This window comes from Dioscorea cayenensis, chromosome 1, assembly GCF_009730915.1.
Source record: "Dioscorea cayenensis subsp. rotundata cultivar TDr96_F1 chromosome 1, TDr96_F1_v2_PseudoChromosome.rev07_lg8_w22 25.fasta, whole genome shotgun sequence".
Taxonomy (NCBI): domain Eukaryota; kingdom Viridiplantae; phylum Streptophyta; class Magnoliopsida; order Dioscoreales; family Dioscoreaceae; genus Dioscorea; species Dioscorea cayenensis.
In genome coordinates, this window is record NC_052471.1 from 9,069,850 (window position 1) to 9,082,971 (window position 13,122).

Here is a 13,122-nt window from a genome sequence, read left to right on the forward strand (position 1 = left end):
TACCCTCTTGCAATGATGAATAGTAACTAATCCAGTACAATGTTGATACAGACACCCCATGATTGCATTGCACTCTATGAAATCTCAATGCAAATTAACAAGAATTTAGCAAGTAGACAACCCTTCTTGCAAAGCATTGCCCCTAATCTCATACATAATAGAAATATGATTTATCCTAAAAAAATCTATTTTCTTTGATTGTTAAGAGCATGGAATTACTAGCTAATTCACTTGTGAGGATTGTGGGAGGAGAACTCTCGACTCTAAAGTACCCATATTTCTAGGCTTACTCACAATCCCCTCCAATCACAGCATGCTTATGCTAGGGGGTCTTTCGACTTGTGACACAAGCAAATCATACATGAAACTAGGGCTTTCGCCTTGATAGCATTCAAAACATTGCATGCAATTGAATTCAAATAATACAGATTGTAATTAAAAACCAATAATATCAAAATAAATCAAACCCTAGATTTCATGTATGCCCAAGCATCTGAAAATTAGTTCTCCATCAATGGAGAACAACAATATAATTCAAAAGGAGCAATAAGAATAAATGGAAACATAAAAACCCCCGTCTTAATTGCGCCATTGAGATTGTGATAGGGATGCAAGTGTACGTGTCAATCACGTAATAATAGTATGCGTAAAGCAGAGTGTCGATCCACAGGGGAAAAAGTGAATACCAATAATAGCCCTAATTCTAAAAAATATTTTAAGTGATAAAGTGATGTATGCGTAAACAAAAGAAATTAAGAACAAGAAATTTTATAAATAGCAGGAGAGAAATTAAAGGAAGAAACAATATCCACGCATAACATCCCTCTAGGGTTATGAAGTTTAGGATAAAGGTTGTCTATGTTTGTAATCCTATTTGAACCGAGAGATTTTCAGAATTAACACTCTATAAAACCTCACTGTGAGCTAATGCCAATCTCTTAAGTAGATAATCTTCCTCGAATAGAGAGAGAGAGAGAGAGAGAGAGAGAGAGAGAGAGAGTACCCCTAATTTGAATACATAGTAGAGATGCGGTTTCTTCTAAAATCTACTCCACATGATTGTAAAGAGTACATAAATTATCATTAACTTACTTGAGAGAATTGAGAGATATGAAAGTCTCCAAAGTACCCTATACCAAGGCTTACTCACAATTCCTTCTAATTACGATATGTCTATACTAAGTGGGTATTTCTACTCGTCACAAAGCACATCAAGTATGATAGCTAGGGCTTTCGTCTTGTTAGCAATCAAGTATTCAAACTCGCAATTAAATTCAAATAGAAATGATTGCAATTAAGAAAACAATTAAAGCATCAAAGATCCAACAACCAATGTTAATGAAATAAACCCTAAAGTTCAACTATGCCCAAACATCTAATAAATTAGGCATCCATTAATGGGAGGAAAAACATTTAAGATACAAGATATAGGAGGAAACATGGGAAACTTGAAAACCCCCTTCTCTATCATGCCAGAGGAGAATCACCAGAGAAGCTCTACAAAAGCTTCTACGCACGCCGCAAAAGTGAGCTTAACGGTAACGATCTCCAATTCCCTTGAATGTGGATCCAAATCTCCCTTGGAATAGCCCCTTGAGTGCTAGAGATTTGTCTCTTTTCTTCCCTAACTTCTCCTCTAAGAATCGGCCAAAAGGAAAAAAAAATAATTTTATAAAAATCCTCATAAGTTCAATTTATACTAGTCTGCTTACAGGCTGCTTACAAGCATAAGAACGTGGCTGTAAAAGAGCTGGAGAAGATGGTCGCAAGCCTTACGGGAATACTTACGGTCATAAGTCACGTCCGATAAGGACTTCCGTTTGTGTTAGGATCCAGCTTACGGCTGTAAGCGCTGAACCAGTAAGCTCCACTGTTCTACTTCTTGCGATAGCCCTTACGAGCGTAAGCTATATAAACAAACTCCTCGGATGGTCCTTATGGGTATTTTTATGGGCATAAGTCTTGCTCGTAGGGTCCTCTGATTTGACTCTGAATCCTCCTCACATGCATAAGCATGTCCGCAAGGTTTTCTAGAAAGCGCTTACGGCCGTAAGATAGGTCGTAAGTTGCCCGTAAGCTATATAGTTTTTCTTGTCCTTAATTAAATGATGTTGAGAGAGCTCCAACTTCTTCCTCTAAGATCCATAATGCTTTTTTTAGCTCTCTCTCATCTTGAAGTGCTACCTTAAGCCTGAGAATGTGAAACACACTAGATTTAGCATCGAATTCCACAATATAATTCTAATATAAGCTAAATGAGTATACAAAATGATATGAAATATATGAACATTGTATACTCATCAGATTACCATTGAACTTTCCCAAGAACCATCCAAAGATGTCGCAAAGAACTCCTTGAGGGCTCAAATATTTATCCTCCAAGGTAGTTGGGTTTTTCTCCCTCTTGATTCGCCTCTAAACTCTACAGAATTGCCCCCTTTGTTTCCCTTAGTCTCACCATCAAAAGAAAAAAAAGATCCCCTTTAAAACCCTATTTAAGAATATTTATACCTAACCACTTATATGCTGCTTATGGGGTAAGAACGTGGCCGTAAGGAGCTGGAGATGATGGGTCATGAGCCTTATAGGATCACTTACACCTGTTAGTCCTGTCCGTAAGGTCTTCAATCTAGTGTTACGTTCCAACTCACGGCCGTAAGAATTGGACTATAAACATCTCTGGATTTCTCTTGCGACCATCCTTACGTTAGTATGTTATGTCTCATAAGCTCCTTCAGACAACCCTTACAGTTTATTTTACATGCATAAGCCCTATTTGTCAGTCCCTTTGTTTGTCCTTATGCTCCCCCTTACGAGTATAAGCATGCCCACAAGGTTCTTTGGATCAGGCTTACGGTTGGAAACATGACCATAAGGTTCCTTTAAGTGGGTATGTTTGACGTATTCTTGAATGATTAATGTTGAGAGGGCTCCATCTTCCTCATTTTGACTCTATAATGCTTCTTCTGGCTATCTATCTTGTCTTTAAGCATTGCTCGAAACCTGAAGATACAATATTCACCATGTTTAGCATCGAAGTCTATAATAGTACTCTAATACATGCCTAATGAATGTACAAAATGATATTAAACAATAAGTAAATGTACACTCATCAATATATCTCTTATGAGACAAAAAATTTCCTACCTTATCTATCCATATATATAAGTATCCATATTAAGGATCTTTCTAGCAACACCTAGATCCTTTTTATATTAAATTCCTTACTTAATAGAGTTTTGAAACTTCAAATTTCAACCTTGTTTGTTACAACAAAGGACGCGCCATCAATATACAATGTCAAGAACATATAAGATCTATTAGCAAGTAATATAAAATAACACAACATAGAGAGACTTTTTCAAACCATATGTACCATTGCTCAGATAACTGCTATAAACCATAGAGAGACTTTTTCAACATAGAAACATAATTTTTTTCACCTAGTTTATTGAATCCTTTAAACTGCTTCATGTAAATCTATTCTTCTAAATTATTATATAGAATTGCACTCATCACATCAAATTTGCTCCAACTCTAGATTTCACATTGCCAAAATAACAAAAACCATTCAAATTGAAGTATGCTTGGCCACCGGTGAAAAAACTTTTATTGTAATTACTCTTTGGGAGTAGCCTTTTTAAAGTAGTCTAAATATATGCTTATCTTATTTCTTTATAAATTCCTACTTCCTATAAACCTATGTGTAACTAATAATCTTTTGGCTCAAGTCTTGTGCAATGACTCTATCTCTTTAGAAATAGTTGTAAACCACTTTTAACTGTACTAATTTTCTTCCTGTGGCTCTAGATCTATCAAAGATTGTTAATTATTAACATATCTCAATTACATTTTCTAATCACCCAATTACACTCATTTGCTTTCAACATATAAGCTTCATAGATTTATCAAATAAAACATCATTTCTAATAATCTTTCTTCTTGATAGCTAGGTCTCACAAACTGTATCCTTTGATACCTTTTGTATAACCAAGAAAATTATACCTCCTTGATTTTTCATCCAACTTTGACCTCTCCTAATTATACATATGAACATAAACATAATAACCGAAATTCTTAATTTAGAAAAAGCAACATGTTTATCGGACTAGACTTCTTCACGTTTCTTGAAAGTCATTGGAAAAAGAAGGAGATCAATTTATGATAAAGCAAACAATGTTAACTACCACCACCCAAAATCTTTTAGGAAACTCTGTATTCAGTCTCACACATTTAGCTTTCTCCAATAATATTTTGTTTATCCTTTTAGCAATTCCATTTTGTTAAGGAGTGTTCTTTACTATAAAATGATTGGTAACACCTTCTTTCTTACAAAAACTCCCTAAATATTTAATTCTTCAATTTTGTCCTATTGTCATTTCGAAGATACTTCATTGTTCTGCATTTCTAATTCTAAACCTTTGATTTCCACTACATAGGCACCTCAAAAGCTTTCGCCTTATACTTTATAAAGTAATAAACCCAAACTTCATGGAGTAATCATTAAAGAAAGAACATAATATAAACCATTGCGAAATGACATTATTACTACTAGACTCTTTAGAACTGGAGCAAACAACTTCACCTATAACTGTATTTCCCAATTATTTTTATACAAATTCCCAGCTTATAGATACCTTATAGATACCTTCAAAACTTCACATTTTTTGGGGTAACCATAACCTAAAGAATCAAGTGAATCCAAAAAATTTAAGTTTTTATTTAAATTAAGAATGTTTTATCTAACATCATTTAATGTTCTAATAACACCATCAAACATCTTAATTTTGATAGTATCAATTTCTTTGGCATTATATCTAGCATTATTACTCATTAGGACGGTACTAGCATGGCAAGACTCATAACTATCAAACTAATTTAGATTTGGGCACATATGGAAAGAACACTCAAAATCCAAAAACTAGTCAATTAGAAAACTGTTACCCCTAGAAAAGGAGAGAAGATCACAATTTCAATTCTTTCCACCTAAAATTAATTAGATATTAACACCACTTTAATTTGATTTTTTTCCTTTACAACACAACTCTATTTGAGAGTGTTTAATTTTTTTTGTCTTTCAATTCCTTTTTCATTTTTCAGTAGTATTTCTTGATATGACTTGGCTTGTAGATTAGTAATATTCAATTTCTTTTGGTATATAGAAATTTGACCTAGTAGAATACCTATCGAATTTCTTCTTTCTATATTTTATCTCTAATATGTTTTGTGTCAGATTACACCACCAAACTTTCACCATGTGAACTTTCACTAGTTTTATTATTCATATGCTTGTCAACTTTATTATTTGGCAATTAAAAATATCTTAACTTTCTCAATTGAAATATAGGTTATACTAAACAATAAGGTCTTTCTATGATGTTTATAGAATGATGTTCAAGAGCAAATTATATACCCTTTCTTGTGAGTACTATGCCACAAGTATATGGATCGTGCAAGTAGTAAAGTGTACCCTAAAGTAGAGTAGTCGATCTCACGAGGACCAGTGTTCCTAATATTGAACTTTCATCTATTATTAAGCTAACAAATTGAATGACTGTAGCTAATTCTCTAAAGTAAGAGAGCAATAACACAAGCTAGTAGAGATAGTAAATTTAAGGTGAAATCAAGATGAGAACATTATACCTTGGATACAAATACCCTTGATACTACCTTACAATATATTTCCTCTATTGGCTAAGTGTTGAATGTTCTTAGACCATGGAGACTCCTAAATTAGAATGACCCTTTCTTATGGGGTTACAGTGATACCAATCATCCTACGATTGCATTAGAAGGTTTTGTGGATCCCATTACTACGTTTAACTCTATTCTAGGAGTTCGACACTATACACACTATCTCTAGGGTGTAGACAACTTCTATCATCTTTGTTGTGATCTATACATGATTGATTTCTCAATCCTAATCATGCAAATCAAATTTGTATTTAGGGCTTTTGCACAAACAAACACAAACATGAAACAAACATATAAGATTCACAAGAACTACCCAAATAGCTAATATAATTGGAAAGGAAATCAACTATAAGTTCATCACAAGGTTCAATAATTCATGGCACCAATAAAGGTTTAGCCTATCATATTACAAAAATCCAAACCGACATCTAAGATTTGAGATATCAATGAAACCATAGAAAGAACTCCCTCAATGCTCCCATTGATATGGATGTGGATAATGGGATCTCCCAAACCAAACATCGATTTTGCCTTTAATCTAGAACACAAAGTATAGATATAGCAGCGTCAACTCGTCCTGGATTGGCGTTCTTTGATTTTAGTTCAAAATGATGGCCTTCGATGAAGCTTTGGTCAAAAAGTTCACTTGGGAAAACATAATTGTTGGGCTTTATACTACATGTAAAAAGATAGTGCACGCTGCGTTTAGGATGTGCTTGACCGGTGCTTTTCACTAGCGGTACTCAGAATTTGAATCTTTATAATTTTTGGACTTCCAGCAATCAGCACCCCTGAAAGAGCATGCTCGTGCTCATTGCAAGGTCTTGCTTTAAGAAGAAGACTGTGTTCTAGGTATGCTCTTCAATTTCTCCTCACTAGTGATCAACACACCATAAACACGCCTATGCTCTTCTCTAGAATTGGTTTTAATGCTCGATTTGCTTTGATTTGCTCTAGTTTTCATTCTTTTTGTCCCAAGTACCAAATTACTTGCTCATTCAACACAAAATACCCAACAAAGTACAAATATAGAGAAATTCATGATTAAAGACGAGCTAAATGCACAAGTTTGTAGTATGTATAATATGTATTTCATGCACTCATCAGCAAAAAACAACATCAAAGCCTCATCTTTTTTATCAACTTAAACATCAACAGATTTCAAATCCAATAATCATGTATTAAAGTCATCAAGATGAGATTTTATGTACACACCTTCTGACATGTGTGACATATACAAGCAATTCTTCAAATATAGCTTGTTGGTAGAAGATTTTGTCATATATAATGACTCTAGCTTGAGCCATAAAGTCATAGTGGTTTTCTCACTGAGTACCTTATAAAACATCTATAACTATATTCCTTTTAGAGCCTTTAAATTCATGCATTCCTTTTGCACTTCACTTATATTCATAGTCATGCATCTTAGCTCTAGCAATTAGTGCTTCTCATAGTCCTTGCAATGTTACAATAGCATGCATCTTGATTTGCCATAAGCGAAAGATGATGCAGCGGTATACTTGAGACCGTTGATTCGAGCACGAATACCCGATAACAAGTCTTCCAACACTGTTGATCAACGATAACCAGAATTGGGAAAGAGTAAAATCTTATTACTCAATGAAAATTATGATCACAAAACTGATTTTTTCTTACCCGTAGGCTTACAATAAATAGACGAAAATAGCAATAAGAAAAGAGATAATTTGAAAATTTACCAAAAATGATAAATTCTCAAATACCAGCAAGAAATAAAAGGTTTAACAAAATAAAGACTATTGCCACAAACGGCTTACAAATCAGAGATTTCTAGCCTAAGATATAATCAAATCAAATCTTTCCTAAAATGACAAAATTGTTGTTTTCGAGCCCAAGATGATGGAATTTCGGCCGAAAACAGGCATGACTCACAAGCAAAGCTAGTGAGTTGCGCTCGTTGACCCGTTTTCCTTCAAGTGAGACCTTTAAAAACCAAAAAATCGACCGCTTGAAAAAATTACCAGAATACCCTTGTTAGGTCATGTCCCATTTGTCCAGAAAGACATAGGCTTGCTCCTCAATGTGCCCGCATCAAAAGATATTGGTATAATTAAACTACTCAATTTTGAATTGTGCAAACACCATGAGTGAACACAAACAAAATCTAAGCTCTGATACTAATTGATGTGTAATACCCTCACCAATTATAAGTAGGTAATTAGTAAGGAAAAAAAAAACATTTTATAGTGGTTTGACAAACTATAGCCCACCTCCACTGTAGAGAGATTTTTGCACTCGTGATTTTATAGGAATACAAAACACAATCTCACAAACCCAAGGCCTAAATACACTCAAAGACTTTCTCCTTCTCTCCTAGCAAAAACATTGATTTTTTCATAATATTAGGCTCTATAATATAATCGAAAAAAGAGATGCTTAAAAACTTGTTCACTTTTGCATTGAAAAACTAAACATAAGCAAAAAGCATACCAAGTCCAAAAAAGAGACTTTAATAATTTGGGACTTTTCTATGGTGCATTAAAGAGAATTATGACAATTTGCACCCTTACAAGTTCAAGCCTAAATTGAACACTATCTATAGAAATATAGATCCTTTATTCCAAATTAAGAGAAATGAAATAATATTTCAATTTTGAGGTATGAAATCTGAATACCCTTGCTTCACTCTTTTTTTAATCTTTCCCTCAAGGATGAAGACATAAAAACTTATTAAGAATAAAACTGTATTATGTTTGAATTTTTTTAGCAAGTTTGAAACTTCAATTTTTATGCACATAAGTTGCTAAACTGTATTGAATTTTAAATTATGTATAGATACTTAAAGATGCACCTCAAGATTAAATTTATTTATAACAGGTGAAATATATATTTAAGGGGAAGACAAAGGTAATTAACAAAACAAGAAGATGATAATATTCATGTGGGTTTTGGAGTAGCATTTCTTATGAAAAAGAGTAGTCAATTTATCATGAATTCAGTAAGGTTTCCTCTCTTGCCTTGCTTCCCTCTCTTCCTCCAACCCCTTGCGATGGCAAGCGGGGGTTCACCTTCATCGGGGCCAGCCTCCTGGGCTGAGATTGCAGTCTTGTCAAGAACCGGCCCCCAGACCGAGTCCCTCTTGTTGATGGCCCTCGTCCTTCGTCGATTGAAAGCTTCTACTACTGAGTTCATACGGTTTGATGGTGACTCAATGGCTCGTGCTCGACTTCGTTTTCAACACTCGCTAATAGGCAAATTCTTTGGCAGACCACCCCCCTTTGAGCAGATCAAAACTATCTTCAAAGCTAAGTGGAGTGAATTTGGAGATATCTTTATTTCAGATTTACCGAATGGGTACCTCCTCTTCCGTTGCCCTTCATCTGAAATCTCCCAGAAACTTCTATTTGAGGGTCCCTGGGTGGTTAATGGCGCCTCCCTTGACTTGCCCCTACAGGCATACTTGAACCGGCTTCTGAAGCTTAATACTGCATTGTTTGGGTACAATTGCATAATCTCCCGGTTGAATTTTGGGACGGGGAGTCACTTGAATCCATTGCTGTCTCGATGGGAAGATTGTTGAAGATTGATGATTATACTAGTTCTTTGTCCAGATCTAAATTTGCACGCTTCTGTGTGGAGATAAATTTGAGCAAACCTCTGAAACAGGGTTTTTGGGTTGGGGATGATGATCATCGTGTGTTTGTAGTTGTCTTGTATGAGAAACTTCCTACCTTTTGTTACCTTTGTGGAATGGTTGGACATGGCTCGAACCATTGCAGCCACCGGAGTCCGGTGACCCAGAGTAGCTCCCAGCCACCCCTAGTACAGGTTCATAGTGACCTGTCTGGGATGGAGGTAGGGACTGAAATGGATATCACGGATGATGGAATGGAGGCAAGGATCGACCATCCGACTTTGAATTCCGATCAGGGTCGTGCAGAGGATGATGATTCTAGCTTTGGCCCATGGATGCTTGTTGCTCGACGTAAGGGGCGTGGTGGTGGCCGCGGTGGCGCCAGTGGTGGTGCTGGGCGACCAGCAACACGTGAGGTGCATGTGTGCCCTACCACGTCTCCCAACGTCTCTCTCAACGATCATTTGCAAGATGACTGCATCCAATCCGAGCACGTGGCACTCCATCAATCCGTGGAAGGGGCGGTCATGTTGGTTTTCGGTCCCGTGCAGCTGTTACTTACCCTGTGCTGTCAGAAAGCCCTTCCTCTGACATAAACTTTACCGGGTCTCGAGGTCTGGGGCTCTGACTGACACCTCGGTTCTTGTTTCAAGGCATGGTGGTCTCACTAATCCTCCCCGATCCGGGCCCCTAGTTCAGTACCGCTTTGAGTCCCAAGGAGAAGGCGGTTCCTTCCTCCTCGCGCCGGTTCGCCCTCCGAATCTTCGGTGTTCTGATGGGGTGGATAATGGAGATACTTCTTGTCCTACTAATGCTTCACACGCTTTCGTTGTTGCACAAGTGGCTGATGTTCTGAACCCCTCTCCCTCTAAGGGTAGCTCTGACCAGTCTATGAGCGACTCTGGGGAAGATGACTCTGATGAGGAAGATGGGGTTAGTGAGATGTCTGAGTATGATGATACTAATGAACCGGATGACTCGATGACCCTTGATCAATACCAGTCTGGTATTCGCAAAGAAGCTCTTGCACGAAGAGATCCACAACCTGTCTCTCCATCTAACAAGAAGGGGAGATTAGGTGGTGGAGATGATGTTATCTAGGGTTTCGACCCTTCTCCCTTTGGGGTCTTCAGTTGACTCTTTTCCAGTCTTTATATTTGTTATATGTTTGGTCCTTTACTTGCATAGTTTGATCATGATTGACAACGTGTTTAAGATTGTTTGTTGGAATTGTAGGGGGGTTTCAGGTAGGGATACTTCGGCTCGTATCAAACAGCTAATGAAGCAACTTAATCCCTTCATTTTTTGTCTTGTGGAGACGCGGGCTGATAATTCTAGATTGGATATTTTCTGCTCTAAGCTTGGTCAAAAATGGGCGTGGGCCGCCATTGCTGCGGATGGCTTCTCTGGGGGTTTAATAGTTATTTGGCAAAAACAGCTTGGGAAGGTCTCTCCTCTGGCCAGGTCTAGGTATGTTTTACATTTGGTAGTTACTAATGTTAAAAATGAGTCTTGGATCCTCTCTACAGTGTACAACTCGAATCATTATCAAGTTCAAACCACCGTGTGGTACGAATTATCCGGTATTGCTTCTCTTAACTTACCTTGGATCCTTATAGGAGATTTTAATACTATTGCTTCTCTTGATGAGTTTCAGGGTGGCTCACGTAGCTACTATCGGCGCAAGGCCCGTGTATTCTCAGATTTTATTTCCGTTAACAATCTTTTTGACGTGAACTATACAGGTTCTAGATTTACTTGGTGTAATAATCAATATGGTGTTGCTAGGAAATGGGCTCGACTTGACAGATGTCTTATCAATTCCTGTTGTGCTGCTCACCTTGGTAAGTATTATCTGAAACACCTTCCCCGATTGTTCTCCGATCATGCCCCCCTCCTCCTTTCCCTTTCTAGCAGAATCCCTAGTAACAAGCGGGTTTTTTCGTTTTGATAATTATTGGCTTGATTACCTGGGGTGTCATTCTGCTGTTAGGGATGCGTGGAATTTTTTGCCTAGATCCAATCCGATGCATGCTTTCTCCCATTTAATTTCTCGTACGAAATTTAATCTTTTAAATTGGAAAAAACATGGGCTTAATTCCATTGAATCCAGTATTAGTAAGGCTGAGACAGATTTATTAGAGGCTGAGGCGTTGGACATCTTAAATGGTTATGATCGTGTCTCTTCTAATTATCTTAATGCTTTGTATAATAAGTTGGCTGCTCTCTATCGCCAAAGCTCCTCCAAATGGGCTCAAAGGGCCAGGCACATGTGGGTTCTTTGTGGAGATCAGAATACCAGCTTTTTTCATAATATCATTCGTTCCCGTAATCATTATAATGCCATTTCTGTTATCACTGATACTAGTGGGAATTGTTTTACTGATCAAAAGGATATTGAGACTGTTTTCAGTAATTCTTTTTACTAACACGTGGGATCGAGCCTTCGAGACGGGTCAATCTTTGACATTGCTCGGGGCCCACGCCTCATGACTTACATCATCTTTCTTTTCGAGGAGGGGCTCTTCTGACTATGGAGGTAACTAAAAAGGAAGTTTTCAATGCCCTTCTTGCCCTTCCTTCTGGTAAGAGCCCTGGGCCTGATGGTTTAAATAAAGAATTTTATTGCTTCTTTTGGAAAGATATTGGTGATGCTCTTTATAATGCTGTGAGTTATTTTTCTAACTCGTTTCTTCCGAATTCTTGGGGTCGAACATACATTACTCTTATTCCTAAAAAGCCCAATCCAAAATTTGTTTCGGACTATCGGCCTATATCCTTATGTAATGTTTGTTACAAAATTATTTCAAAAATCTTGGCCAATCGTCTTAAGAATGTGCTTCCCAAAATTATTGGTCGAGAACAATGTGGCTTTGTTTCCAATCGCAGTCCCTCGGATAATATAATTGCCTTACAGGAAGTGGCTCACTCGATGGATCGGGAGGTTAATTACCCCCCTAGGATGTTAGTCAAACTTGACATTGAAAAGGCTTATGATACGCTATGCTGGAATGCAATTCTTGCCACCCTCGAGCGGATGAACTTTCCTAGTCGCTGGATCACTTGGATTCGTGTCTGTATTAGCACTGTTTCTCTTTCTCTGATTATCAACAAACAACCCTCTCCCTGGATTAAATCATCTAGAGGTATACGGCAGGGGGACCCTCTTTCGTCCTATCTGTTTATTATTGTAGCTCAAAACTTAACTGCCCTGCTCAATTTTGCTTTGAGACAGGGATTGATTCCTGGCTTTAATTCTGCTCTTCACAACAACTTCAACCACCTCATGTATGCGGACGATTTGATTTTGGTTACTCTAGCCACTAGGAAGTCTGCTAGGTTCATTAACCTATGTTTTTCTATCTATGAGCAGCTCACTGGACAAAAAATCAATAAATCCAAGTCTGATGTGTTCTTCCCTTCTAGGTTTAATTTCAGACTTAAGAGAAGCATCTGTGATATTCTTGGTCTTAAGGCTGGATCATTTCCTTTTACTTATCTTGGCATCTCTATAACCCCTAAGCGTTTAAATGTCCCTCAGTTTGCTAGCATGATTGACAAAGTTGAAAAAATCATTTCTTTTTGGAATCAATCTACTATCTCCAAGGCTGGCAAAACAATTTTGATTAACTCTGTTCTGATGTCTACACCCGTTTATTATCTATCGGTCTATTCTGTCCCTGACATGATTCTAGATAAAATTACTAAAGCTGCTAGATCGTTTTTCTGGTCGAAGGGTGGCAATCGAAAAGGCATGAGCTCGGTTAGCTGGACTGATATTACACTTAATCACTCTGAGGGGGGTCTCTCGATCC

The 13,122-nt window shown here is 37.3% G+C and overlaps 1 protein-coding gene across 1 annotated transcript; it reads left to right on the top strand.

Moving 5' to 3' along the window:
- The first annotated feature begins 10,586 nt into the window (after positions 1-10,586).
- On the top strand, positions 10,587-11,736 carry LOC120283989. Its single transcript, XM_039290844.1, has 2 exons — positions 10,587-11,151; positions 11,441-11,736. Exons 1-2 carry the CDS (start codon positions 10,587-10,589, stop codon positions 11,734-11,736), a joined length of 861 nt encoding a protein of 286 aa, XP_039146778.1.
- Positions 11,737-13,122: the final 1,386 nt, after the last annotated feature.